We start from the raw sequence: 25,733 nt of genomic DNA, 5'->3' as shown, positions 1-25,733 counted from the left end.
TTTTCCAATTAATGTACTCGTGCACATACTATGGCTACCCATGGGGTCACGTGATTTTCTGCATGGAATTAGCTGAAATCACTGATTAGAAAAACATTAACTAAAAAATAAAAAATTCTTCATGAGCCCCACCATTTGACCCTCATGAAAAATACTTACATTAGACAGAGATCCAATGCAAAGAGCACGACCTTCTCTTGAAGGCCATAATTATGATACTTCATATTTTTAAGGTTAGTGAAAAAATTATTCCGTAATCTGTTTCACAAGTGGAATGAAGGCATCATTAATCACCAATGAGTTCTCTGTAAAGTAATTTATGCTGTCAGTGTCAGAACTGGATGAACTACATTGGATCTGCCCAATTTTTTAATTAGTAGATTTCTAGAAACAAGAAGGTTTGATGAAAGAAAGGATTGAATACGGTCAACGGCTTGATCGCAGATGTGTCAAAATATTCTTTTGGTAAAATCTGTGATAATGTTGATTTCAGTATGGTAAAGGGCAAATTATTGTTATATCAAATTGTATATATGAACTCTTAATTATTATAGGCCTCTAATGATGTTAAGTTGATGCATATTTTAATGAAATTATGACGTTTTTTATATATATAAAAAAAGGAAGGTTAGATTTATAGTTAGACCACTTAAATATAGTAAAATGTTCGAGGGTTGATGGAATTTTGCCATGACATCAAGTGTAAGTTACTATTGTTATCTCATAATTAGAATGATTAGTAGATCAAAAATAGCAACATATTTACTACTTGTATTAGTAAGAAAGCGTAATTCATCAGCGTAAATTCCATTGAGTTGGCATAACGTGAATAAGTTGCAAATCCCTTATAGGTTTTTCTAACAGGTGCTCTAAACACATTTAACATTCACCTAACATACCATATATATACACATGTTAATAATTATTATATTTATATACTTTCCCTGTTTAATCTTATCTATCATGATATTTATTTACTTTCTCTAATTAATCTTATATTTTAAAAATATGACACTGAAATATGAGATTTTTTTATGAATTTTCTGCTGTATTTTTTAATTTTCTATTATATATTACTTTTTTGAAGCTGCTGTATTTATTTTTTACTCAATTAATAGTTATTGGATCTTAAGAAAACAAAAAAGAACTAAAACATGATATTTATGTAGGAGAAATAATAATATAATAAAAAAGTGGGACAGAGAGTGGCACAGGGTGTGGGACAGAAGATCCGTTGCGAGTGGCTCATTTAGGACGGAATGATAGTCATGTGAACTATACAATACAAAGCTAAAAATAGACAATTACTTGAATTTCAAGTGTGGTATCACTCCATATGATAAAGACTATTCGACTTTCTTTGTGGCATAGGTGATGTGATTTTAGTATAAAATGTTTTAAAAAGAAACATCAGGAAGGATAAATGCTTACGTGCATGGTGTTATTACCAAAAAAAAAAAAAAAAAATCTTTTGTGCATAATCAACATAAATCTCTCTTCCATCTCAGGACACAGAGGTTTTGAATTCAAATCCTCTTTTCCTTCTTCGTTTATTAAATTCCACCTTTTCAAAAAAATTATAAATATGTTGCTATTTTATTTTTATATACGTAAGCTTAGACATTTTTATGATAGATATGACCCATATTATTTAACAAGTAATTATTTATTGAATATTTAGATGGTGTGAGAAAAATTTTTGCAATTAAGTGCATAGAATGATTTAAAAAAATATATACCAATATGTTGAACAAATTTTCAGCCTTGATATTTTTATGAATTGTATTTGAGATTGTGTGTGTTTTTAGAATTATTTTTGCAGTGTTACTATAGACTTCAAATATAAAAATAGTTTTCGAAAAACTTTCCAAATCCAAACAAATCCATGTTTTTTAAAAAAGATTTTACATTTTTTTGAACATATTTTTTAATTACATTTTTTTCCTTGTATATATCAAATTGATATAATATATTTTTCTACAAAAGTTGCAGAAAATAGCAAATCCAAATGGGCTAATCTTACAGATTAGAAGGGTAATATGGTCATTCCGCACCTCTTCAAACGGATTCACTTGATTGATTCTTGTCTTCTTCGCCACTATTTCTCCCTCCCTCTCTGCCTCAAAAGTAACCTCCAACCGACCGGCTTAACAGAAACAGCTCACTGAGTCGACTCGCCACCCAACTCACTCACTCACTCGCCCCCTTATATATACTCACACGCCCCTCAGTCACTCACTCAACACTTCGCATAGATCTGTATACAGAAGCAGAGAGATCTGAATACCAAAATTCATCAAAATTCATAAGTAGAACTCGAAAGAAGAAGAAGAAGAAGAAGAGACAATTCTCTTATGATGAGGGAACCAGTGTCGGACTCCAATCCGACGTCGTCTCCTCCGCCACAAGCTCTGCTCGAGAGGCTCAAGGATTACGGTCAGGAAGACGTGTTTGCCCTCTGGGATGAGCTCTCCTCCGAGGAACGCGACATCCTTGTCAAGGATATTGAGGTCATTCTCTTTCTATCGCAATTAACTAACTTCGCTGCACAATTCAGTTCAGGCTTCTCTATAGATCTTGCAAAACCAGCTTCACGGTTCAATATTCAATTCTTCTTTAGATTTTTTGTTATAATTGTAATTAACTTGAAAATTTTGAATTTTCTGAATAGTTTTTGGTGATTCGTTTCTTAATTTTGGTGAGTGAGTGGAAAACGGGATCATTTTCAGTTGAAACGTCAAATTTGACTATAGCTGTGGTAATTAGATTCTGTAGTATAAGAAAAGAGTTTTGTTTTGATGTTGAGTGATTGTTATTTATTTAGTGTTAAGTGATTAATTTACTTATGTAATTAATTTTTGGAATGACAAATTGTTACAGAATCTAGATCTCTCGAGGATTGATCGAATCATTCGATGCTCGTTTAACTCTCAAGGTTGCGCTTTTTCTCTGGCTTGTCTTGATTGTGGTTCAATTTGCGTAGCTCTATCAGGTTGAGATTTCTGAATTTGGGTTGTGTATATGATGTTCAGGGGTTCCCGCAGCGGCAATAGAGCCGGTGCCCGAGAGCATTGTATCAACAGTGGAGGAGCGGACGATGGAAGATAGAGAAAGGTGGTGGAAGATGGGAATGAAAGCCGTTTCAGAAGGGAAATTAGCCGTGTTGCTCTTATCTGGTGGCCAGGTAATAATTCACTTTTTTTTTTGCTTTATTTTTTTAGATTCTTTTTTTTTGGTAATGATTATGAAATGCACTTAAAAGAAAAGTAGTACATTTAGTTGTTAGTGAATATTTTGGTGTATGATTAACTGGGTTGGTATGATGGAGTTGTTATGGTGTGACCTTTTCCAGGTGTGTGCGTTAATATAATGACAATTGTGTGATGGAACTCTTGATTTAACCACAAAAGGGACAGAAAAGCAGGCTTTGTTGTACTTTATATACAGTTAGTTTAGGCTGATAAAGTGTGTCCTTAGGATGGCCTTACTTTATGCTGTAGTTATGCCAAAGTCATTTTGTATGCAGAGTCATAAAAGGATTCTTATGTAGGAGACAACTTCTATATAATGTTGAAAAGGGTCATGGAATGGGCCCACTAACTTCAGGGACCAGCCATCCATGCTCCATTAGGAGCGATTTTAACTGTGTCCATGAATTAATTTTAAACTTTATAACCTTTGAAGGGGGCAAAAAATTTGCTAAAGATTTTAGTGCTATTAAATAAGTATGCCCTTGCAACTTTTGGAAATTGGCTCTTTTTCCATGAAAAATGTTTTTCATTGTTCTATGCTTTCAGAAAACTTGTTTCTTGTCATCCTAATTTGGGAATAAATTTGTAAACCACATTACTGGTGTTTCTTTCTTTCCTTGTCCCTAACTAAATTTTCCTTTAGATTTTCAGTTAAGAAGGTTACTGTTCCAGCTATGAACTTCAAAGTAGAAAATATTTGATTTATGAGAATTGTTTTCAACATGTATAAAAATGTTGTCCATAGGCCTAAGTTGTTGTAGGCAATGATTTTGCATGGCCCATTGTAATTGAGGTTGTGAATCTGCTATTCTGCCGTTTATCGGTCAATTTATTACCTTTTCTTGAAGGCATTCCTGATTTTTTTGCGTCTTTTTTTATTGCAGGGAACTAGGCTTGGAAGTTCAGATCCAAAAGGATGCTTTAGTAAGTCATTGGAATCTTATTTAATTTAGTGAAATTTATTTGATTCTATATTTCATCACTCTATATTTAGTCTACTTGCAGAATAACTAGTACCTACTCTTTCAGTTCTCTAAACCCTCTTACTTGGGCAATGCATTTGGATGTGCTTTTCTTGTTGTCAATTTTACATAGTCCTTTAGGTCAAACAGAAATTGTTGAAGTGAGATGATGTGATTGTCACATTTTGTGCAAGTAAGTCCTGTAAAATTAAACATTTTTTTAACCTAATTTCAGACATTGGACTTCCATCTGGAAAGTCACTTTTCCAACTTCAAGCTGAGCGGATTTTATGTGTGCAAAGATTGGCTTCTCAATCTATAAACGAGGGTGAGTTATTCTTCTATTACCCCAGCATTTTAAATCCGACAGTCAGAAATGCTAATCTTGAAAACTTATGTAGGTTCTAAAACCGTGCCGCCTATACATTGGTACATAATGACTAGCCCCTTCACTGATGAAGTCACACGCAAGTACTTTGAGAGTCATAAATATTTTGGCCTCGAAGCTGATCAGGTAAGCTTTGTTAATTGTGGATAAGTTGTTTGTTCGAGTTCTTTTTAATCAACAAAGATAGAATTTTTGGATGTAGGTTACCTTTTTTCAGCAAGGCACAATACCCTGTGTTTCAAAAGAGGGCAGATTTGTCATGGAGACACCATACAGAGTAAGGTTTTGATCTTGTTTATCATTTATGAAAATGCGGATAAATGTATACATGTGTGGAACTTCAAGTGCTTAATTAGCAACTCTAGCCATCGTACAAGATGCAGCAAAGGTTACTAGATTTATGAGTTCAAATGTGACTACTGTTCTAAATTAAGGGTATAAGCTGTAAATTTCACACATGTAAGCAAGTTTTTACAGTCTTAAATGTTCTATAACTAATGCCAATTTTTAACTTTAATGGAGCTCTTGAGACTGACTAGACCTTCTATTTTGTAGCCAGTGGTGTTAGGTCTCACTGTTATCATGTGGTAACATATGCCATGTATTTTGTATAAACTAATAGTAAATAAGAAAAAAAAAAGGCAGATCCTTATTTAGCTTGCTTTATAAGTTTGTTTTAGAAAACTATGATATATGACTCAGGTGATATAATATTTACAAGGTTATCATTTTTGCTTAAAGCCAGGTTGCAAAGTCTCCAGATGGAAATGGAGGAGTTTATTCAGGTAATAAGAACACCCATATAAAATGGATAAGAAAATTACCCTACCATTGAATTTTTGTCATAGTTTAGTTCTCTTAATTTGATTTGAGGGTCATACTTGGTTTGATTGAGTACCCGTGATGTTTCAGCGTTGAAATTCTCAAGATTGTTGGAGGATATGGCAACGAGAGGTATTAAATACATAGATTGTTATGGGGTCGACAACGCTTTGGTGAGTTCCACTTCTTTTCTTCAATTCTTTCTTTCAATCAGTTGAGTTTCTTGAAGTGTGCTCAATTTAGAATCATGATTATTTGTAATTGGAAAAGTAGGTTCGAGTGGCTGATCCTACTTTCTTGGGTTACTTCATTGATAAAGGTGTAAGCGCTGCTGCAAAAGTTGTCCGAAAGGTAGGTTCTTCTTTATTCTTCCTACTATACGTTTATTTTTTGAAATACTAATAGTTTAGATTTAATCTTTTTACATCAATAATTTTTCTTGTAATATCAGGATCTAATTATGTAGAATACTGAGTTTTTCAAGGAACTAAACTATTATTAACAAAAAAATGGGAGGAATTAACATATAACTTCTGCATACTTGAAACATCTGCTAGATAAGTTAGACCTTGAAGAATTACATAGTTATATGGGGTTCCTTGAGTAGATCTTTTCTCTGGTCTGTCACATTTGTGTGGCATCAATATGCAAGTGAAGTCAATTGGTTGATTTACCCCGGTTAATCTTGTTTGGGGAGACATTCACTTGTGGCTTCGGCCTAGGCCATCCATTCAAATAAATGCTTTAGAAATATTGCATCTGAAACAGAGGTATCTTGTGCAAAATTCTGCTAAATCTGTGTGGTTGTATTAACCATATTACAGTGAAAATATATATCTGCAGATTTTACCATTTCATATGAAGAGGAAACTCTTATCACTTTAAATGTCCAAAAATGGTGTATTCTCTTCAGTTGCCTGTTGGTTATGGTGATCGCATTCTAGTGGGCCATAAGAATATAGCAATAATATTTTGAGAGAAGCTTGTCAGATTCTTCGCACCCTTTTTTTCTGGGTCATGTGTCACAAATTAGTTAGAAAGTGTATGGTCATAGTCTAGAGTTGATTAGAATTATTAAATTATTTTGTTTACTTACTCAATGCTTATCTGATTTGGAAGCATATTGCTGCTACATAATGACACAAATATGGACATTGTAACAAATTGCTGGTGCTGATTTTTTTGAAATAATGAAGCATATATGCTTTCAAAAATGGAGAAGAATGACTAATTGGTTTAATATTTACACCTTGAAGTGTCAATAAGTTATTAGATTCAGGACATTGGAACTAGTGCTATTGGAGGTTTGGCGAAGTTTCAGATATCCTCTTACTGTCATGCAGAGTATAATGCATCATAATAAAAAATCTAATTTACTTTCTTCGACTCTGTTTCTTTCATCCTTTTACATGAAAACAATTCAAATGCCATTATGAAGGGTGCAATCTAGTCCTCAACAAGTGGACATTGGCACATCATATAAACATTATTAGTAACTTGTAAGCTTGTTTTGATACATTTGTTTTGGAAAATAGTCTCTGTTTATTTATCTGAAGATATTAGTAGCTGTTCAACTTTGATAGCTTAAGTCACATGATTTCTTGTTTATTTTGATTATAGGCTTACCCACAAGAAAAGGTTGGTGTTTTCGTTCGGCGAGGCAAGGGTGGGCCTCTGTCTGTGGTCGAATACAGTGAGTTGGACCCATCTTTGTCTAGTGCTATAAACCAGCAAACTGGTCGTCTGCGATTTTGTTGGAGCAACGTATTGTCCCTCTTTGCCTCTTTTCTTTTTTCTCTGTCTTATTAAAGAATGGTTATTTCAGTATAGATCATATGGTGCTATTTACTAGGGACTTTAAGTTATATCTCTTCCACATGTTGCTTCAAGTGATTGTGATTTCTTCCTGGTTGCATTTTCAGGTTTGCCTACATATGTTTACTTTAGATTTTCTGAACCAAGTGGCAAATGGTTTGGAGAAAGACAGCATGTCAGTAGTCTTATCTTTCTTTTAGATCTTAATTTTCTGTATTGTATTAGATCTATATTCTCAGTGTGTGTGCTTAATTTCAATAGTTATATGGCCTCTGTTTACTCTTCCTTTATAGATGGATAAAAGATATAATGTGCTTGATATCTTCTTATCCAATGAATGTTACAGTCTATCTGCTCCACCTGTCTATAGATTTGTAGAGAAGCTCATGCTATTAAATATATGAGTGGACATTTATAAACTGTCTTCTTCATGGTATGAAATTACTATGAGTTAATTATTTTGGGTATGCTTTTTAATTTTCACTGTGCATCATGTTCTTCTTTTCAAGTCAAATATATCAATGAGACATGGGAAAAATGTCAACTCACTTCCTATTGTTATCTTTAGCCATTGAACTTTAGGGATAATTAATGAGCCCCTTGTTTAGTTCTTTTCATGATGCTTTCCTGTTTCAATTAAAACATGTAATTGAGCATATTAATTCAGGCACTCTTATAGGATTTACTAGACATTCTCACCTTATAATTTTGGAACCATCTCAAACATGAGTGAAATGATTATCTGTGAAGTACTATCTATTGCCAATTTTTAAAATTTTTATTGCTATTATGGAACTGATGTAGAAAGCTTTACAACGTGAGTGCAGCTATCACCTTGCAGAGAAAAAAATTCCATCAGCTCATGGGCATACCTTGGGATACAAACTTGAGCAGTTCATCTTTGATGCATTTCCATATGCACCTTCTACAGCCCTTTTTGAGGTAATTATCGTTGGGAAATGTTTGACTAGTTTCTCTCTCTCTCTCTCTAGCTCTCGCTCTCGCTGATTGATGAGAGAAAAGTAATTGCTGTAAAAATCGTAAGAAACATACCAGATGTATAAAAATTGAACTTTCTTTCCCTATTGCATAGGTATTACGTGAAGAAGAATTTGCACCAGTCAAAAACGCCAATGGATCAAATTTTGACACTCCAGACAGTGCTAGACTGCTTCTTCTTCGTCTCCATGCCCGATGGGTTGTTGCAGCTGGAGGTTTCTTGACTCATTCAGTGCCTTTATATGCAACTGGTATGTCAGTTTTTACATGTAAATCTGATAAGAACATAATAATTGTTTAAGAGATAAATAGTCTACAATTTTATCAATCTTAAAACAATTTAGTTTTGCTTTTCATAGTGGAGTTATCTAATAATGCTAATGGGAACCTCTCCAAATCCTTGACCATCAGTTGTGCAACTCATATGAAAGTTTAACCAAAACATCCTTGTCCTCACTTGTTAAATTCAGGTGTGGAAGTTTCACCCCTTTGTTCATATGCTGGTGAGAACCTGGAATCTATTTGCCGCGGAAGGACTTTTCATGCGCCCTGTGAAATCTCATTTTAATTTGACGTTATACAACATATTTGATTGAACATTCTTTTCCCTTTGCCTTCTTTTTCCCTTTTCCTTTGTCAATTTCAAATCCATGTTCACGAGGATGAGGCTTGTAATCCAAAACTACATATTTGAGATGCAGATTAGTTAAAATTGACACGAAAGAAAGCTTTTGCCTTGTAATGTGCATAATAAGGTGTCATATGTAAACTGTCGCTTTTGCGGTGGCTGAGAAGTAATCTATTACATTGGAGGAATGATTTGAAGTTGATGATGATTCAGAATTGTCCAATTATTTGCATTTAGTTCCTTTTCAAGGTGATTTTGCTTTGCATGCGCGGAAATTTCGGGAGATGATTTTCCCCGAGAGCTCTATTTCTTGTATTCAGAATTGTCCAAAAACTTCCTACATTGTCGTGTGGTAAGCAAAATCCGGTACTTAATTCAATGCTACAAGAACTGGATCACGGGTATGTAACAGTGTCATAGATTGTAACAGTGTTAGTTCTTATGCCCATGGCATTTTGTTGGATGAGGAATTCCTTGTTCCTCCGTGTTCTTGAACACATTGTGTATAGCTTTTCGGGCCTTTGCTCGATGTGTAAACATTTTTATTGATCAATGCAAGAGTACCATCGTTTCGAGAAAAAAAAAAGGTATTTTAGCAGAGCTACTTTGTTAATAATGCTTCAGCACAAAGTGGAAATTAATGAACTCGTTTCATTTTCCATGTTTTGACCATGAGGCCCGTTACTATGTAAATGGCCCATTTGTGGCAATTTTCGACACGACCTGAAAACACGACACGAACCTAACACGAAATTAATGGGTTTGGGTTGAGGTTTCGGGAATTCGGGTCAGAATCGGGTTAGACCCGATGAACCCGAAAAGAAACCAGGTCGATTTCGGGTCAACCCGTGGTGACCTGATATGACTCGATATGACCCATTTACAAATTAAAAATAATTTAATAAACATAAAAATAATTTTATCTAACTAAACTAAGTTATTCTTTTTTTCAAAGGCATTAATTACTTAATCCTAAATGAATTTATTTAATTTGTGTGAAGTTGAAATTATTATATTTGGACAAATAATATATTATATTATATTTTACTTTTATATTTTGTTTGGGATAAAACACTTTTACGGTGTTTAATTTATTTTAGATTTGGTTTGGAATTATTTATTTAAATTTTTATTACTTGATTATGTAATTAGTTTTGTGAGAAATTGATTTTATTAGAAATTACAGTGATAAATTAATAAATTAAAATTAAGTTTCGGGTCATTTCGGGTCGACCCGCCAACCCGTCAACCTGAAATTTTCGGGTTCGGGTCAGCATACCTGACCCGTCACGGGTTGGCGGGTCGGGTTCGGGTCAATAGATTTTCTGACGGGTTGACCCGAACCCGACCCGCCAACCTGATTTGGACCCGAATTGCCACCCCTATAAATGGGTTCCACAAATAGTAACTGTGTGACTATTTTCCCAGATATAAGGGTATTTTAGAGTAACAACATAGCTGTTTAAGGAGAAAACACTTGTCACAGTCTATGCCAATTACTTAGCGAACCTAATAGTTGATCTTTGATCAATGTAATGGTATCAACTGGACAAATAAAAACTCCACAATTTTATTGAAGTTGTATTAGTGGGTTTCATTATCTTCTTATTCAGAGTATTCTCAGTGGTCGAAAATCAACTGTTAGGCTTATCAAAATAGTGAGTTCCAGCCTTGATAAAATTTTTTGTTCAAGACTTTTACAAGTAACTCTGTAAGAATAGTTTAGAGCAAAACACCATGCAGAATGGCTCAACATTCGTGTTTTAAGTATGTTACGAGTTGTAAGTATAGGTGTACGCTGCTCAGTACAATTGTTGGAACTGTCCAATCTCCTACCCAAGTAGAATATGCATATGATGAAGAACTTGTACTTCAGGTCTAGAATTATTCTGGAGTCTCAACCTACCAAAGTCACTACTTGGAGGGTTAAAAATGGATTAATATCATCCAAATTAGATAAAAAGGACCAATTAAAAATAAATAAGTACTCGTTTTGGGTCTGCTTTCATCCTAAGAATGGCAATAAGGCAGGGGTCGGATGGAAGAGGCCTGCTGCCCCAACATTCTCCACTCCCCTTCCCAACTCCTACCTTGCCCCCATCACCCGCGCCCCCCGGGCCTGCCCAACTTTCCCTCGCAGGCAGGCTAATAGAAATTTGCCTTGTAACGAAATTTCAGGCAAATTTCAATCAACAATCAAGTATTTTAAAGACCAGCACGTTACCAACTTATTGCTGATACACAATTTCTGATAATTTCACAATACTTAACCCATAAAAACAAATAGATACTATTTTAATACAATCCAATATAATGAGACAAATACAACTCGAGTAGTCAGATTTTCACCTTTTCAATCTCAAGAATGTCAAAGAATAAAAGTGTAATTAGTTATTCAGTACAAATGTATTAGTATAACTAATCAGCAATTTGTATTAGTATAAATGTATAATTATTAATACAACTAATAATATTAATTATATTAGATATACATAATGTTATATTTATAACTAATAATATAATTGTTATAATTAATAATATTAAATATAATATATATATAATTATAGTATATATTTATTTTTTAGGTGGGTGACAGGACAGGAGATGTCCTCGTTCCTTGCCCTGTTTTTTAACGGAGGGAGAAAATGACCACCCCCCTGCCCTATCCCCCACCTCATCAAGCTCCCGCAGGCAACGTCCTAATTGCCATCCCTATTTCAGCGCGATTCTGAGACATGATTCAAGGTGCCATAATTGAGCACAACTTAATCGGTCCTTACCATCATTTGCGGAAATAGATATTTTAGGTTGGACATAAGGACTTCTAGTCACCCTAATAATCTACTATAAACTTTTCTTGTATGCTAGGCTGATGAGGATTAAGGTTTTTTTGACAAAATATTCAAGGACTTTTTATACTCTCAACAAGTGAAAGGACATTATGATATATGCCCAATTCTACCAATCTGATCGAAGTCTTCCACCGTTCATTGTTTAGACACTACATTAGAAGCCCAAGTGAAGCCAAAAACTGGTACATAATTTTCATTACAGGTTTTTTTTTGCCTGATAATAGACATATAATTTCACAGCCATGAATCTGCATTAATGACAGAAAATATATTAACATGTCATAGATACGTAGAGATCTCGAAATCATAAAATATAACAATAAACAAGAATAATGAAATAACATTGTAAATTACAAAATATCTTCAATCCATATAAATTAATGAAAATTTGAGCCTGAAGAGCTGGGTGGCTAATTCAATACCTGATGGATTAGCTAATGTCATCGACGCTAATTTGCTAAAGAAGAGTGATGAATATTTTGGTGAAAAGCAAAGGTGCATAGCCTCAATCATGAAAGTTGCTCTGGGCTGCACAATGGAGTCTCCAAGACAGAGAAGCAGCATACAAGATGTTCTTGTTGCGCTAAAAAGATCAAGGCTCAGTACATAAGTCCCCTGTGTTCAGGGACTTAATGGTGCATGCATGTTCTCTAAGCAAGATTGCAACCTTCTTCTTGATTGTCCGTTAGGTAATGAATTTGTAGTGGTGTTGTACTGGCAGGGCGGGGAAATATCTCAACAAGACTATTTTTCCTCGAGACTTCTTTACATATTCTTTACATGTACTTTTGCTTTCAAGCTGATGAGGGCCATTCCTTTTTCCAAATTTTGAAACATTTAAATGCCCAATTTTGGGTAAAAAATATAACTCATTTTCATGTCTGACTCAAAAGGGGGCTATGAATACTTGACTTTGATATCACTTGCCTACATTTCCCACAGCCTTTTAATATCACTTATTGTGATAGGGGTTTACATTATTACAGCACTCAAAACATCAGGGGCGCTACGCAAAATTGTTAGAAAGGGAGGTTTATAAAATTATCCCCACTACAAATTTTGCAACCAGGATTAGGCACTATAACAGAAGTTGAAAATGTGCCAGATACAATATCATAGATTATATTACCACTTAATTAAGAGAATCTTCTTTAGAAGGAAAAAAGTACAAACAGAGCAATTAGCCTCTTTCAGTATCTTGGATGACTTTATGATGTTTCCTAAGCCACAAAAAGGCCCTCCGCAATCATCGATATGGCGCCACACCAAGCAGTGAGTCCAGGCCAGACAACTGACATTGAAGAAAACTGTAGACTGACTCAGTCGTCATTGCAGCAATTCGAACCACAACACCTCTTCCCTGCGAAAAACAGGAAGGAGTTGGCATGTCTTCAAATGAAGAATGTAACATGTATATTTAGTTAAACAAAATTTGACGCATGAAACAACTTGTACAAATGCTAAAATTTCCCTGACTTGACGATGCAGAGATGGAATTTTCACTACATCAATGTCAGTATAGAGGAAGCAGACATTTCGGAAGCTATGCCAAACATTCTTACAGAAAATGTTACTTCAGTTTAAGAAAAGAAGCATTTTTTACAATAAGGAGTTCAAGAGAAAGCATGACAGTAAGGTGGAAAGCTTGTCAATCTTCAAGTCTAACCATCTGTGCATGTAATGGAGACAGGCAAAATTTACATAAATCAAGCTTCCACAAGGCATACAATGATCCATGAAAGATTAAGATATAAAAGAAAAAAATATATACCACAATGCCTAATGGCAAAATCATGCAATATACTTGCTTATGTCGTGTAACCCACTGATTAGTATAAGATTCTCAAAGAGCTATCCAAAGACTTTAAAAATTCCATGAGGATCTTCAAGCATATATGACACGACTAGTAGAAGACCCTGACAGCAATTGTAGATGCAAAGCCTTGCAGATTAGTCAGTGGTATTAAACAAACACTAAAATAAAATTTCCTTGGAACAGAACCTATTGAATATTGACTGTAAAAAGAGCCTACCATTGCAAGAAAACTAACACCCATGTGAAAAAAATCTACCTTTGGACCAAAGACGCTGCAGGAGGCCAAAAAGCTCGGTCTGGTGAAGAAAGGATTGTCATCAATATCTCCATATCGTCCAGAGCTACCTGAAGGAATACGTAATTGCTGAGACATCAAGTTTTTCACATTTTCCTGAATTTGGTCTTGAATGAACTTCAGCTTTGGCCTAAAATTAAAAAGATTTGTAGTCCCTCAGATAACCAAGATTAAGTAGTGGAAAGGAAATAATCATATAAAGAATAAAAGTACTGGTTAAATTAATTCATCGAGTCAACACATACCCCAAAAGTATAACCATTGCAATTACTTGATAATCTTGCATCCGTTCAGCAATACTGCTATACCTTCCCTGCTCTAGCAATATCTGTGATCAAAGTAAAACAATCGGAGCCATTTAAATGAGAATGATAACCATCATCTAGTTACAACAGAGTCAATCTTGTAGAAGGAAAAACTTCAGAGAAGAGAACTGAATTAAAGGTAACCATTCCTGGATCAACATTCTCTAATTAGTTCAGATGTAAAGAAAACAAAATGAGTTTGTTTTAGAGTCGGATGTATAGAAAATATCAAAAGCAAGTCTCCCAACGCAAGGGAGTCAAGAAACCCAAATGCAGAGAGCATTCTGAGACTTCACCAACAACTAATGCTTATTCATGTGTGAAAAAGGAAAACAAAAGATTCCTGATAGAGGAAAAAAAATTAGCTAAATGATCTCCATGTTGAAGACAATAGAAGCCTGGGTAACATAACACCTGTGCATGCCAAAGTGCTAGATGATCTTTAAGCAAGCCAAAGTTCAAAAAGTGCACCGAAGTTCCAAGTAAATCAGTTTGAAGATCTGAAGCTTGTATCTCCATGAGATGTTTGCATTTGATTATTTCAACTAATATCAACATTAATTGCTATGGAGAAACACATTCTCCAGGCTCAGTCCATCAGAATAAAGCAATTTCATCCAAAAGATCTTTTTTTTTTTTTTGGGAATTCATCTCAAAGTTGTTTCCTATCATTAAGGCATCTAATCGACATTTGCTCAAAGTTGTTTGACAAAATTAATTTACCATGTTCCTGTAAACTGCAGTTGTCATGATTACAATATTCTATTGTCCAACATGACATATATTCCCAGGATTATGGCCTGTATATGCATAAATTGATTAAAAGGACATTAAATGACCATAGGTTGAAAGCTCGAAAGCAATTAAAACAAAAAAAATACAACATTCTACAAAAAACTAAAGATATTCAAGATTGACATGAATCTATTGCAAGCAATAGTTCAAAAAATAAAAATTTCTTATAAGATTAAAATACTTCAGTTTCACCACTCTCTTCAATATCACACACTTAGTACACAATGATGCTAGCATAGTTAAAAAACATGGATTGAGGATGACAATACCGTGTCAAGAAACAAAGGCTCATCAGCATCTAGAAAAATGTTGTTAGTGCTCTTGTAAAGTTCAAAGTCCCACTTTTCACCTCTTCCATAACGGCCACTAGTTATCCAATCAACAATGAGCAAGCTGGAGCTGGGAAAGACTTTGAATACTTGAGTTTGAGAATACTTTGCAGTTGAAAAACATGTAACTGGATCTGGAATCACAGCCAAAAGTGCATCACTTCCAATTCTTGCCTACTGTGCGGCACAAAAAAAGCCGCTATTACCAATAGCTTTAAAACTCAGGAAAGATATTGTATAAGATAAGTAGGATACTAGATAATACAAACTTGGCTTGAGAAGCTAAAGTACTCTTCCCCAGCAACACTATTTTTTGAAGCAGCAGAATGAAACACCCAGGTTTTTACAGCCATAATATCTACTTTTTTTGGTCCAAACAAGAACAAGCCAAGATGAAAATTCCGTCACTATGTCAGCACAGACAATTCATAGCCATGCACAGTACTTTTTTTTTTTTTTTGGTCTCAGAACTATCTTACTTCCACCCGTTGCCTATCAAAAAAATTTGCTTGCATAAAGTACTACATTTTTTGTATTTCAGATACAATGGTAAATCCAAGAGGTGATTTAAAGATAACAAGGGGCTAAGAGAGTCTATTAAAGGTTCATGAAAAGTAATACAAAGAAAATGAAGGACGCAGTTTAGACAAAGGTTTTACTACTAACTTTTTATTCAAATTTTGATATTGTTGATCAAATTAAGCTAGGATGAATCTTATTACTTCTAAGTCAGACATCCTCATACTACTTATTTGCCGTGAATCTAGATTCCAGATTTCCAGCAGGTACCTCATTTCATGAGGTGAAGTTTTAGGTGTTCCTTTAGGAATAGTAGAAAAGCGTTGTAGAATAATCTAGCAAGTTTTTGTATCAGGGTCCTTATCTATAGATTAGCTTTGCATAGTTTTAATGTGGTATGACTCATGTGCTCTGTCAATAACTTGCAAAAGGGATTCATATGGTCCTTGAATGCTTGACCTAAACTTGTCTTGGAACATAAATGCATCCTAGGATTTCTTCTTATTGACCATCTCCTCTTCTAAACTGTACAGCTCCAATCAAAATCCTTATTCTAGCTGTCTTCTAGCCTGCACGCCCTCTCTTTTCCACAAGTTCAGATTATTCTGTCCCAACCTCTTACACTTCAAAATCAAACCATCCCTTCCATCCCAAGACAAACAAAGTTCAAAACCATTATTAGCAGCTTTAATTCCAGGCTTCCTCAAGTAGATCTACTTCATGACGTCCGAAGAAATAGACAATTCAGGACTAGAAAACTTTTCTGTTGAACAAATCTAACAGGAACTATGAAGTGTATCCCAATAAACAAGGGAGACAACTGGACAACTTGAATGTGTCCATAATTTCTATAAAAACAAATTGGCCCATCTCATGAATCAGGTTTCCCACATCAAATTTTTAAGTAAACATAATATGATTTAAGAAAATAGCACTTTGCCCTCTAGCACTTTTATTGATTAAAAAGATGCAAAACTTGGCTTCAGAATAATGTTGGCAACATAATGCTAGTAACAAATATGTCGGTAACATAATGGTAGTAGCAAATTCTCAAAAGAAAATCAAGTGCACATAAAACTTGTACAATACTGCAAGCATCAGGAACATCTGAAGAAACTTTGAAGGCAATCAAAAGCAAACACCATCTGGAAAAGCATTTCATGTACGAGATCATTGAAAACGTTTCTTGATAATTACTACCTCTAATTAGGTGACAGACATGTTCAACTCCAATCCCAAATTAACATGTGAAATGCAGCCTAGGTCGAATTTTCCTTTATACTTTTTGACCAATCTAGACTCCACGGTGACAAACAAATCACTGTCGTGGGGAAACTGTAAAAAGTTATACCAGACATTAACAAACACAAACACCAATAAATGCTGAATTAGCTTATTCATCAAGCAAAATGGTGATTACCTCCAGGACTTGTTCAGAGCACTTTGATTCCACAGATTTGTAGACCTATATACCAATGGTGTAGACCAAATTAACCAAGCATCATCAAAAAACAAAAGAAAAATAAAGCATTACAGAGTCCAACAATACTTAATAGCAAATGCAAAACAAAAACCATAAGATGGGACATAGCAGCAAAGATTTGACCTTTGTTGAAGCTTGAGTGGTTAACACTGTGGTGCACCCATCACCAACTGAAATATCACACTTTATAGCATCACCCTATTTATACATACAACAAATTTAATCACTCAAACCAAAACATAGAACTATTGCAGACTATTCAACTATTAACAAAAAACAGAAACGCACAAAAACCATACACATCTCTTTATGCAGGGAAATGGAGAGTGTGCATACCGACACAATTCCACCACCATAAGTGATAGTGTAAATCCAAACAGCATCAATTTGAGAAGGACCCACCTGCCAAAACCACCATAAAAATGAAAACCCATATCAAGAATCAAACGTTTTTTCTTGCATGCCAATATAATTACTTCAGAATGTTGGTTTCCGCTATAGGCATCAGTAGGGAGGGAACCTTATTGGGGATGATGAATTTAAGAGGATACTTTGAGTAGCAGTGAATAGCAGCTGACTTTCCACCTACCCTCTCCACTACCACCTTTCCTGTTTCCATCTCTGTCCCCGATTCTGTCAAAGGCTCAAAGTCCAATTCCTAGTTTTTACAAAAAATGACCCGAAAGTGGCCAAAATAGCAAAATTCAGTCCAGTCTTTATATTTTTTTTAAAACACTCAAATCTTTCACCAAAAATCCTAAAAATTATACTATAACACTCCTCACAACTTCAACAATACAACTATGATTTTAATTTGACAAGAAAACAACATAAAAGGGCTAAAATAAAGCAAAACAGCCCCTTAAAATTCTTTTTTCCATTTTGACATTTTTTCAAACAATTAACATGCATTCACAGAGCCGATTCTTTTTTCTTTAACTTTTATTCATGGGTAACCCCAAAACTTCAACAATATTAGTAGCAACAACAATAAACGGAACCAAGGGACAAATAAGCATCAAAACATGTATTTAATTAAATAAATTAAGGAAAGGAAAAGGCTGGAAAAAAGAGAAAAAAGAAATACCTCAATGAAGAATGTAGTCTCTTGACTAAAAATTTGACGAAATTACAAGCTCCAATCCAATCGGTTGCTGTCTCTTTGTCGTGTGTGAGTGTGTTGGGAGAAAAGGAGCCGAAAGGGAGAGAATGAGGTTTTGTATTGGTGTTTGTTTGTGTAGTTGAGAGAAAACATAGAGCCGAGAATGAGTGAGAATTGTTTGTTTTGTTGTTAACACAAAAAAAAAAAAAAAAAAAAATTGAGAGGGAGGATTGAGAGAGAGCCGAGAGAAGAGTGAGGGAGATTGAGTGTTGTTAAGAAAAATGAGAGGGAGCCTTCTAAGAGAGAGAACCGAGAGATTTGTATATGGGAGCAAGAGTGGAGTCTTGTGTGTTTGGTTAGTAAAAATGATGGTTTTTGACCAAAAATGAAAAGAAATGTGCATTGAGACATTGAGTGCAAAAATGGATAGATCATTTGGTGAAAGAGAAATAATTAGGATGATTTTTTATTTCATGATTTTCTTCTTTCTTTTTTTTTTTTGTTTTTTTGTTTTTCTTTTTCCTAACATAAACCTGCAAAAACGAGAAAAATACACATTAAAATGTAAGAAAATAAATAACTCATTAAATAGAAAAAATTCAAGAAAATATTAAAAATTGATAAAAATTTGATGTCTACATTTACCATATATCTATATTGCAAATTTAGATTTAATGTTTAAATCCTATATATGAACATATTGTTTGCTGGTTAGGACATGCGATATTAAGAAAGGAAAAGTTATGCTTCCTCCGTCCTACTTTGATAGTCCTGTTTTCCTTTTTCATCTGTCCCAAATTGTAGTCCACTTTCCAATTGAAGAATGTAGTTATATTTTAATTTTTCTAAAATACCCTTATTCAATGTAAGTTGTTGTTACTATAAACCTACCCCATTTAATGAGAGTTGATTCTTTTTTTACAATCAATTCAAGTTCCCATAAAGTTGTATTTTAATTAATGTGAGGGTATTTTAGGAAAATAGTTACCTAAATTGATTGTTCCAAAAAAGTTAACTACTTTTTCTTAAATTGTGTGAAAAAAAACCAGGACTATCAAAGTGGGACGGAGGGAGTATGGACTAGAACAGCTATTATACACTTCCACATTACTACCCTACCTTCATAAATAGCTTTCATTATGAATTGTCTTTACTAAAAAAATGTGAAATAAAAAGGAATATTAGTTTATTGTAAGAGTAATTTCTACTGGATTAGTTTATTTTAGCAAGAGGTATACTATGACACTATTATTTGCAACAAAAATTTATTTAAACATATTAGTAATTAAGTTACTAGTGACGATTTCTGCGTGAACTTAAGATTTCTTGTTCTTGGTGTATTATATTATCTACACGTTTCAAATGTATTATTTCATTATCCAATTCATGCTAAATCATCCATTGCTTTATGCATTAATATGTAGAGGAAATGTAGGATATTTTTCTAATTTACCGGTAAAATGAGGATACATAAAGAAGATAGTAACTACTTTTACACCACTTTCCTACAATTTTCCTATTGACAAAAACATTACCAAATATTATTACATAATGTCTTTTTAATCCATGCCTAAACAAGCTCAACATATTATTATACGGTTGTGTATGTAAAATAACATCCAACAAGCTTTAAAAAACTTAATTGGACGTCTTAAAATATTTAGTCGGGGCTCATATATTTTATAGATCAATCTTTTATATATTGTCAGTATATACACTAGTGGACCCAAATGCATGTTATATATGTAAAATTTGAATTTCAAATTAAAACTCAAATTATGATCTAGACATGATTGTATATACATTGACAGTATATAAAAAATTAATCCACATTTTATGATAAATTTTTAATTTAAAGAAATGAAAGGCCTAAGAAAAATGATGGATGAGATTGTATGTAAAAATGTGGCATATAGCTCTAATATGGGAAAGCTGTCATTGGATTATGGATAATATGGAAAAAAGATGAATCTTGTCTCGCTTAGCATAATATTTGAAATTTAGATGTATCAGATTCAACCAATCTAGGATCGATTAAACGAGCCAAATTTAAGCATAATTTCAAACTTTTAGAAAAGACATGTAAGCTTGAATATTAGATTGCTTGATTCAATTAGGCTCATTTTACACCCTTGTTGCTAAATAAGATTTTTTTGAAACTTTTGTGGGGGCAAACGTAAAAATATTTCCAAACAATACCAAATTCTCAAGCTAAGGAAAGAGGCAAATAATTAATATCATAATAATTTCTTAGAAAATTAAAAAAAGGTAATGGCAAGAATAGATATTCATAAGGAGTGTTCAATTTTTACTTAATTTGGTTTCAGGGTATGCGTTATTGTCTATAAATAGGAAATCATTTAAAGATAAATTTACTGCCTATTTTAATTCCAAAATCAAAATACCTAAAAGTTACACCCTACTTATGAAATTCATTTCTTTCCAAGAAAGATTCTAATCGTAGCCCATATGGTCCCAAGAAAGATTCTCGCTATCTTCAGCTCCATACCGTTAGTTCTTTTTTTTTTTTTTTTTTGAGGGACTCCATACCGGTAGTTAATAGCATTTTGTATATGGTTGAAATTTAAAAGGATAGCAAGAGGCTAATCAGAACGTCAAAAGGAAAAGAAGAAAAAGAAAAAAAGAAGAGGAACTAAAGAGCTTATTACCAGCAGAAACATCTTTCTCCTACTCTTAGTTGTAAATAGGCACCCCTAGTTTGCCCATTTTTGTTCGTCATTTTTATCAAAGTGACTCCAAAATAGTTGATTGGTATCCTAAATTTGGGATAGACATTCATTTAATGGTATAAGTTTTGGGAAAAAAGATTAAGCTATTTAAGGGCTACGTACCTAGAAAAGGTCCAATTGGAAATGGCTTTGAAGCGTTGAAAATTGCCCATATCAAAGGCTGCCTTAATTAATTCATCATAATTGATAAAAGCTCCATGAATCCTTGCCAAACTCTGCACCCACTTGCACACGTTTGTTTGCCAAACTCTATGAATTCATGCCAAACTCTACACTCTACCCCCGCTTGCCAAACTCTTATCTGTGAATTAGTCAGGCTTTAACGGTTTAATGATCAATGTTATGGCTTCCACTCTTATTAAGCTGATAGAGCCGATTTGATGCAGCAGCAGCACAGGAAGAGAAGATGAAGAAAAGAGCTGAAACAGTGCGAATCGAAGGAGAAAATCGCAGAACAGAGAATCATGAATGAGATACTATAGTAAGGGTGTATTTAGTGAAATTAATTGGATACAAGTCCCACATTTGTTGTTATTTAGAACCCTGACTCCAGAGAATTAGTCCTCAAGTTCATGCATAACGGGAAGTCTAAATAAACGGTGGTATTTCCTCAATATCAGGCAAAGATTAGACAAATTGAATGATGAACTGATGTGGCATGTGCATCGCAGTAACTCCATGTCGAATAATCGACCGTAGTGATTCATTGAAATATTCGGCTGTAGCGATTCACACGAGTAATTAGTCTTTAACCTAAAATTACTTAAATATGGTAGGAAACGTCGAGAAAGTTATTATGATTCCTAAAGCCCTAGCCATATTACTTTCTTTTCTTCTTACTTTTTTATTCTCTTTTTTTTTTCTTTTATACTACTTTCTTTTTTTTCCGCTTTTTTCTTTTTGCCCTTTTTGTCTTGTCACTATTTCCTCTCTTTCCTTCTCATGCCCTTTTGTATGCCTATAATAATAGTTTAACTTCTACTTATAATTTTATTCTAGTTGTAATTTATTTATTTATTTATTTTTACTATTTAAAATTTGTGAAAAATTACATGACGTGAGAAAACCTATATGATTATCACAATGAAATGCATATATAATCTAGCAACTAATTATTTACACATAAAGACCAACTAAAGTTTATAATTACACATAAAACCCTAACTATATTATTGTGATCTTATTACTTTACACTTCATTATTAATAGTTGATTAGTTTTAGACTGATTAATTTAGATTTAGCTAACACACATACGCCATTATATTGTAGAGCTTTTGATTACTATTACAATTAACATATACAAGAACAAAAAACAAAAAACGACACATATTATTACTTATTTTGAACTATTCAACATAAGACAAAGATACAAAAAAAAAAATTTCATATTTTTTTATTATAATATTTAAACTTAAAACTGTAGGGGCCTTTTTTGCAAAAGCACCCTCCAAAAATAGGCGTATGCTACTTTTTGTGGCGAGCACACGGTATTCTTTAGTAAAAGGCGAAAGAATAGTTCGCTCTGTGCTCACCACGCAGCTCCGTGAGGCTTTCGTAATAGGCCTGCGTCCCTTTTATAGCGTTCCCACCTCCTTCACCTTCATCAAATTGGCAATGTGGGACTTCTTATAAGTCCAAGACAACCGCCAATCAACTTAGCAACTGGTGGAGGCGTCCATCAACATTGGGGTACCTCTCTTCTTCTTTTTTTTTTTTCCAATCAGAATCTTCTCACCTTTTTCTCAAACATATGTATCTATCACAAAACTATGCTTTTCATGAGGTTAGATAGCACCAAAAGCTTGAAGAAATTTCTATAAACAAAACTATTGCATCTTGCTGCTGCTCTAGTTTTCACTTGCTGAACGTGTCTTTAATTCAAGAAATTATGGGACATTTGACTACTTAATTGGCTCGCGAGCTGCAATGGCTGAGAAACTCATTCTAATTCATAATTTTTTAGCCCCATTAAATATAGGGTTGATTTACACCAATATAAGCCTTAGCATCAGTTTTTTCTTTTTCCTTGAAGCATTCAGAGAAATCTTAACCCTGTTTAGGGGTGAACATAAATTCTTCTATTTTGTTTTTTTTTTGGGCCAACAATGTTTATACATGTTCAGGGATAAGTACAACATTTGACTCACCAAAAAACAAGCACCACCCATTTCCCTGTTAATTAAATAGAAAAAATAAAAAAAGTTTTAATTGTGTGTTAGTTGATTCGATAAGTGATGACTAACTCGACATTATGGCCAAATCTAAGTTTAAAAATCTCAAAGTTTCTTGAAGGAAGCCTAACTTTTGTCTCTGTACGATTTTCCTGCTAATGGTGTACTATGCTTCTTGCCTTGGGGAAGTTCTGTTCTTACATTAATAATAGAACTTATTGGTGTTTGTCATTCTTTTTTGTTTTTCAGGCCGTAGTTTACAACCGTTGTACTATTTACTATTAATTTGTTAGAATCTTCACCCTATTCTTCACTCATTTTTTTCCATTTCTGCATTTTCTCCATATCTCCATTTGCATTAGTGCGTTACAATTATAAATATGTCTGGATAATTTTAATTTCCTCATACTAAAGAAAAAAGAAAACTAAAAGTTCATCCGCAGAAATACAAAACTTTGCACACTATCACCCCAGATAAAATTACAAACTAAAAATTTGTCAAAGTCAAATGCTAAATTTTTCTTAATAACAAAAGAAACTAATTTCAAGATATAGCTCGGGGACCCCGTTCCAAGCACCTCAAGTAGGGCGTGTGTCCTAGTACAGAACTATACAAACCAGAGTCCAAGTACAGATTCTTTTTAAGATGTTAATTATGATTGTTAGCATGATTGTAGGTGTTTAGCATAGAAATCTGTCTAAGCATGGTTTAATTATACGAGGAATGATGAAAAGTAGAATGACAAAAATAGAAAGCATAGCTGCTATTCTTCCACTTGAAATAATTGTTATATCTCAGTGGCAAGGACAAAGTTGTTGGAGCATTGGCATTTATAGGCATTTATACTTAGCCTGAGGCGGAGGCAGGCACTGTTGAAGGTGGGCAATTGCTCTCCCCCTTCCCTCCCCGCTCCCCCGGCAAAATCACTCTGCAAATATTAAAGATTAGGCTGAAAACTTTAACAAGTTTTTATAATTTTCTTATAATTATCCCACCTCAAATTTAGAAAATGCTTTTTCCTTTAATATTGTTCCCTTGTGTTATGAAAAATTCTTATCTCACCTCACATTACCTTCCTAAAGATGCAATTTCTTTTAAACCCCTCAACTATGGTACAATTGTTCTAGAGGAATTGAAACACGAGTTTAATTGCTAGAAGAAGAAATGACTTTAACAATTTTACTGGAAAAAAAAATACTCATAATAAAAACATAATCTTAAATGAGATTTTTTTTTTTTTTTTTTGCATAGTAATGACATTATATTAGGTCTACAACACTATCCCCACCAGCAATAGGTCTTGACTCCACCACTAATTAACCACCTGCCTATTTCTGACATCACTTTCTCCCCTAAAAACACAATATATTCTTATTGAAGTCTTTATAGTCCCAAGAAATATTCTTGCTATTTTGCTCCATATTAGCATTTAATTGTAGCATTTTGTATGGTTACAAGGATGCCAAAAAGTTTATCAGAAATTTCTAAAATAATAATGGGAATTGTACTTCATGAGCTATTTTGTCTATTTTATGAACACAGGAATGAATTGAAACCAATTTTTAGTTACAGGAGGGAAATATGTATTTAAGCCTTCATTTAATAGTAAGTATGACTTCTAGAAAGAAAAGATTGAACTATTTCAAGGCTACCTACAAGACGTGAAGCTAGAAATAGCTTTAATTCGAAGCGTTGAACAATTGCCTAAATCAAATTAGGCTGCTTCAGGGCTTTCAAGCAAGGTAAATGTCCCATCATGCCACGTGGCAAGGTAAATGTCCCTAAATCTAAACATGGAGCTACTATTGGTATATAAGCAAGGTAAATGTCCTCCCCTCCCTTTATCAACATAGATATATAGAATAAGAATAAGAGCGAGTGGGGGGTTTTGGTCTGAGGCTCTTTTCGTCGGCCTGGGGCTCCTTTTGTTTCGTCGGCCCTCGTGCTCCTCGCATGCCAGGCTTTTTTTTCGTCGGCCCTCGTGCTACTCACGTGCCAGAATTCAAGACCTGGTTCTGCTGAGTCATTCTCCTCAACGGACAGTTGTAAAAATTTATCACTCTTGTTTTTTTCTCCGCTCCACTCCACCTCTGCTCTCCACTCCAGACGTCTACATGTACTTGCTCTCTAGGGTTTTTCTTAAATTTCCGCTGCTTGCCCCTCTCTTTCTTCCCCTTCTCCTTTGCCTCAGCTTCATCCTCAGAATCTCCGCCGCCTCTACTTCGTTTCCTCCTCTCCAAAACATTCGATCTCTCATTTCTTCTTCATTCTTTTGCATTTCTTCCCATTCTCCTGGTTTTGTGTTAAAACCTTCATTGCATTGAATTTATTTCATTTTTTTTGGGTTGCAGTTGGAATGATTTTTAATTTCTGGACTCTTATGCTCCATCTAAGATAGAGTTGGTAGCGCAGAATCATCTTTCCCCGCTTGCTCTGTTCTTGCAGGTGA

At 34.1% G+C, this 25,733-nt stretch overlaps 2 protein-coding genes and 1 non-coding gene across 6 annotated transcripts; 1 reads left to right on the top strand and 2 right to left on the bottom strand.

Moving 5' to 3' along the window:
* The first annotated feature begins 2,125 nt into the window (after positions 1 to 2,125).
* LOC113783428 (UDP-N-acetylglucosamine diphosphorylase 1-like) lies at positions 2,126 to 9,088 on the top strand. The gene is made up of 15 exons (XM_027329559.1): positions 2,126 to 2,510; positions 2,881 to 2,935; positions 3,033 to 3,184; positions 4,136 to 4,175; positions 4,449 to 4,541; positions 4,615 to 4,727; positions 4,804 to 4,878; positions 5,347 to 5,386; positions 5,514 to 5,596; positions 5,697 to 5,774; positions 7,044 to 7,187; positions 7,346 to 7,413; positions 8,066 to 8,180; positions 8,332 to 8,488; positions 8,708 to 9,088. The coding sequence occupies exons 1-15, from the start codon at positions 2,355 to 2,357 to the stop codon at positions 8,803 to 8,805; spliced, it is 1,467 nt and encodes a 488-aa protein (XP_027185360.1). The 5' UTR covers positions 2,126 to 2,354; the 3' UTR covers positions 8,806 to 9,088.
* Positions 9,089 to 12,629: 3,541 nt separating this feature from the next.
* Positions 12,630 to 18,628, bottom strand: LOC113783284 (urease accessory protein D-like). 4 transcript variants are annotated; one of them, XM_027329372.1, is made up of 9 exons: positions 18,347 to 18,622; positions 17,780 to 17,917; positions 17,596 to 17,661; positions 17,383 to 17,457; positions 17,197 to 17,241; positions 15,198 to 15,431; positions 14,074 to 14,156; positions 13,790 to 13,958; positions 12,630 to 13,077 (listed from the first exon to the last, which is right to left on the bottom strand). In XM_027329372.1, the coding sequence occupies exons 2-9, from the start codon at positions 17,876 to 17,878 to the stop codon at positions 12,964 to 12,966; spliced, it is 885 nt and encodes a 294-aa protein (XP_027185173.1). In that variant the 5' UTR covers positions 17,879 to 17,917; positions 18,347 to 18,622; the 3' UTR covers positions 12,630 to 12,963. The 4 variants fall into 4 exon arrangements, with proteins under 4 accessions (XP_027185173.1, XP_027185175.1, XP_027185177.1 ...); XM_027329374.1 differs by having other exon boundaries at positions 17,849 to 17,917; positions 18,347 to 18,621; XM_027329376.1 differs by lacking the exon at positions 15,198 to 15,431 and having other exon boundaries at positions 18,347 to 18,628.
* A 3,908-nt stretch (positions 18,629 to 22,536) lies between these two features.
* Positions 22,537 to 22,653, bottom strand: LOC113748514. Its single transcript, XR_003464369.1, has one exon. It is a non-coding gene; the product is annotated as a U5 spliceosomal RNA (small nuclear RNA).
* Between the last annotated feature and the right edge of the window lie 3,080 nt (positions 22,654 to 25,733).

This window comes from Coffea eugenioides, chromosome 9 (assembly GCF_003713205.1).
Source record: "Coffea eugenioides isolate CCC68of chromosome 9, Ceug_1.0, whole genome shotgun sequence".
In the NCBI taxonomy this organism is placed as follows: domain Eukaryota; kingdom Viridiplantae; phylum Streptophyta; class Magnoliopsida; order Gentianales; family Rubiaceae; genus Coffea; species Coffea eugenioides.
Note: the sequence above shows the minus strand (reverse complement) of the source record. Positions and strands in the feature narration are given on the sequence as shown.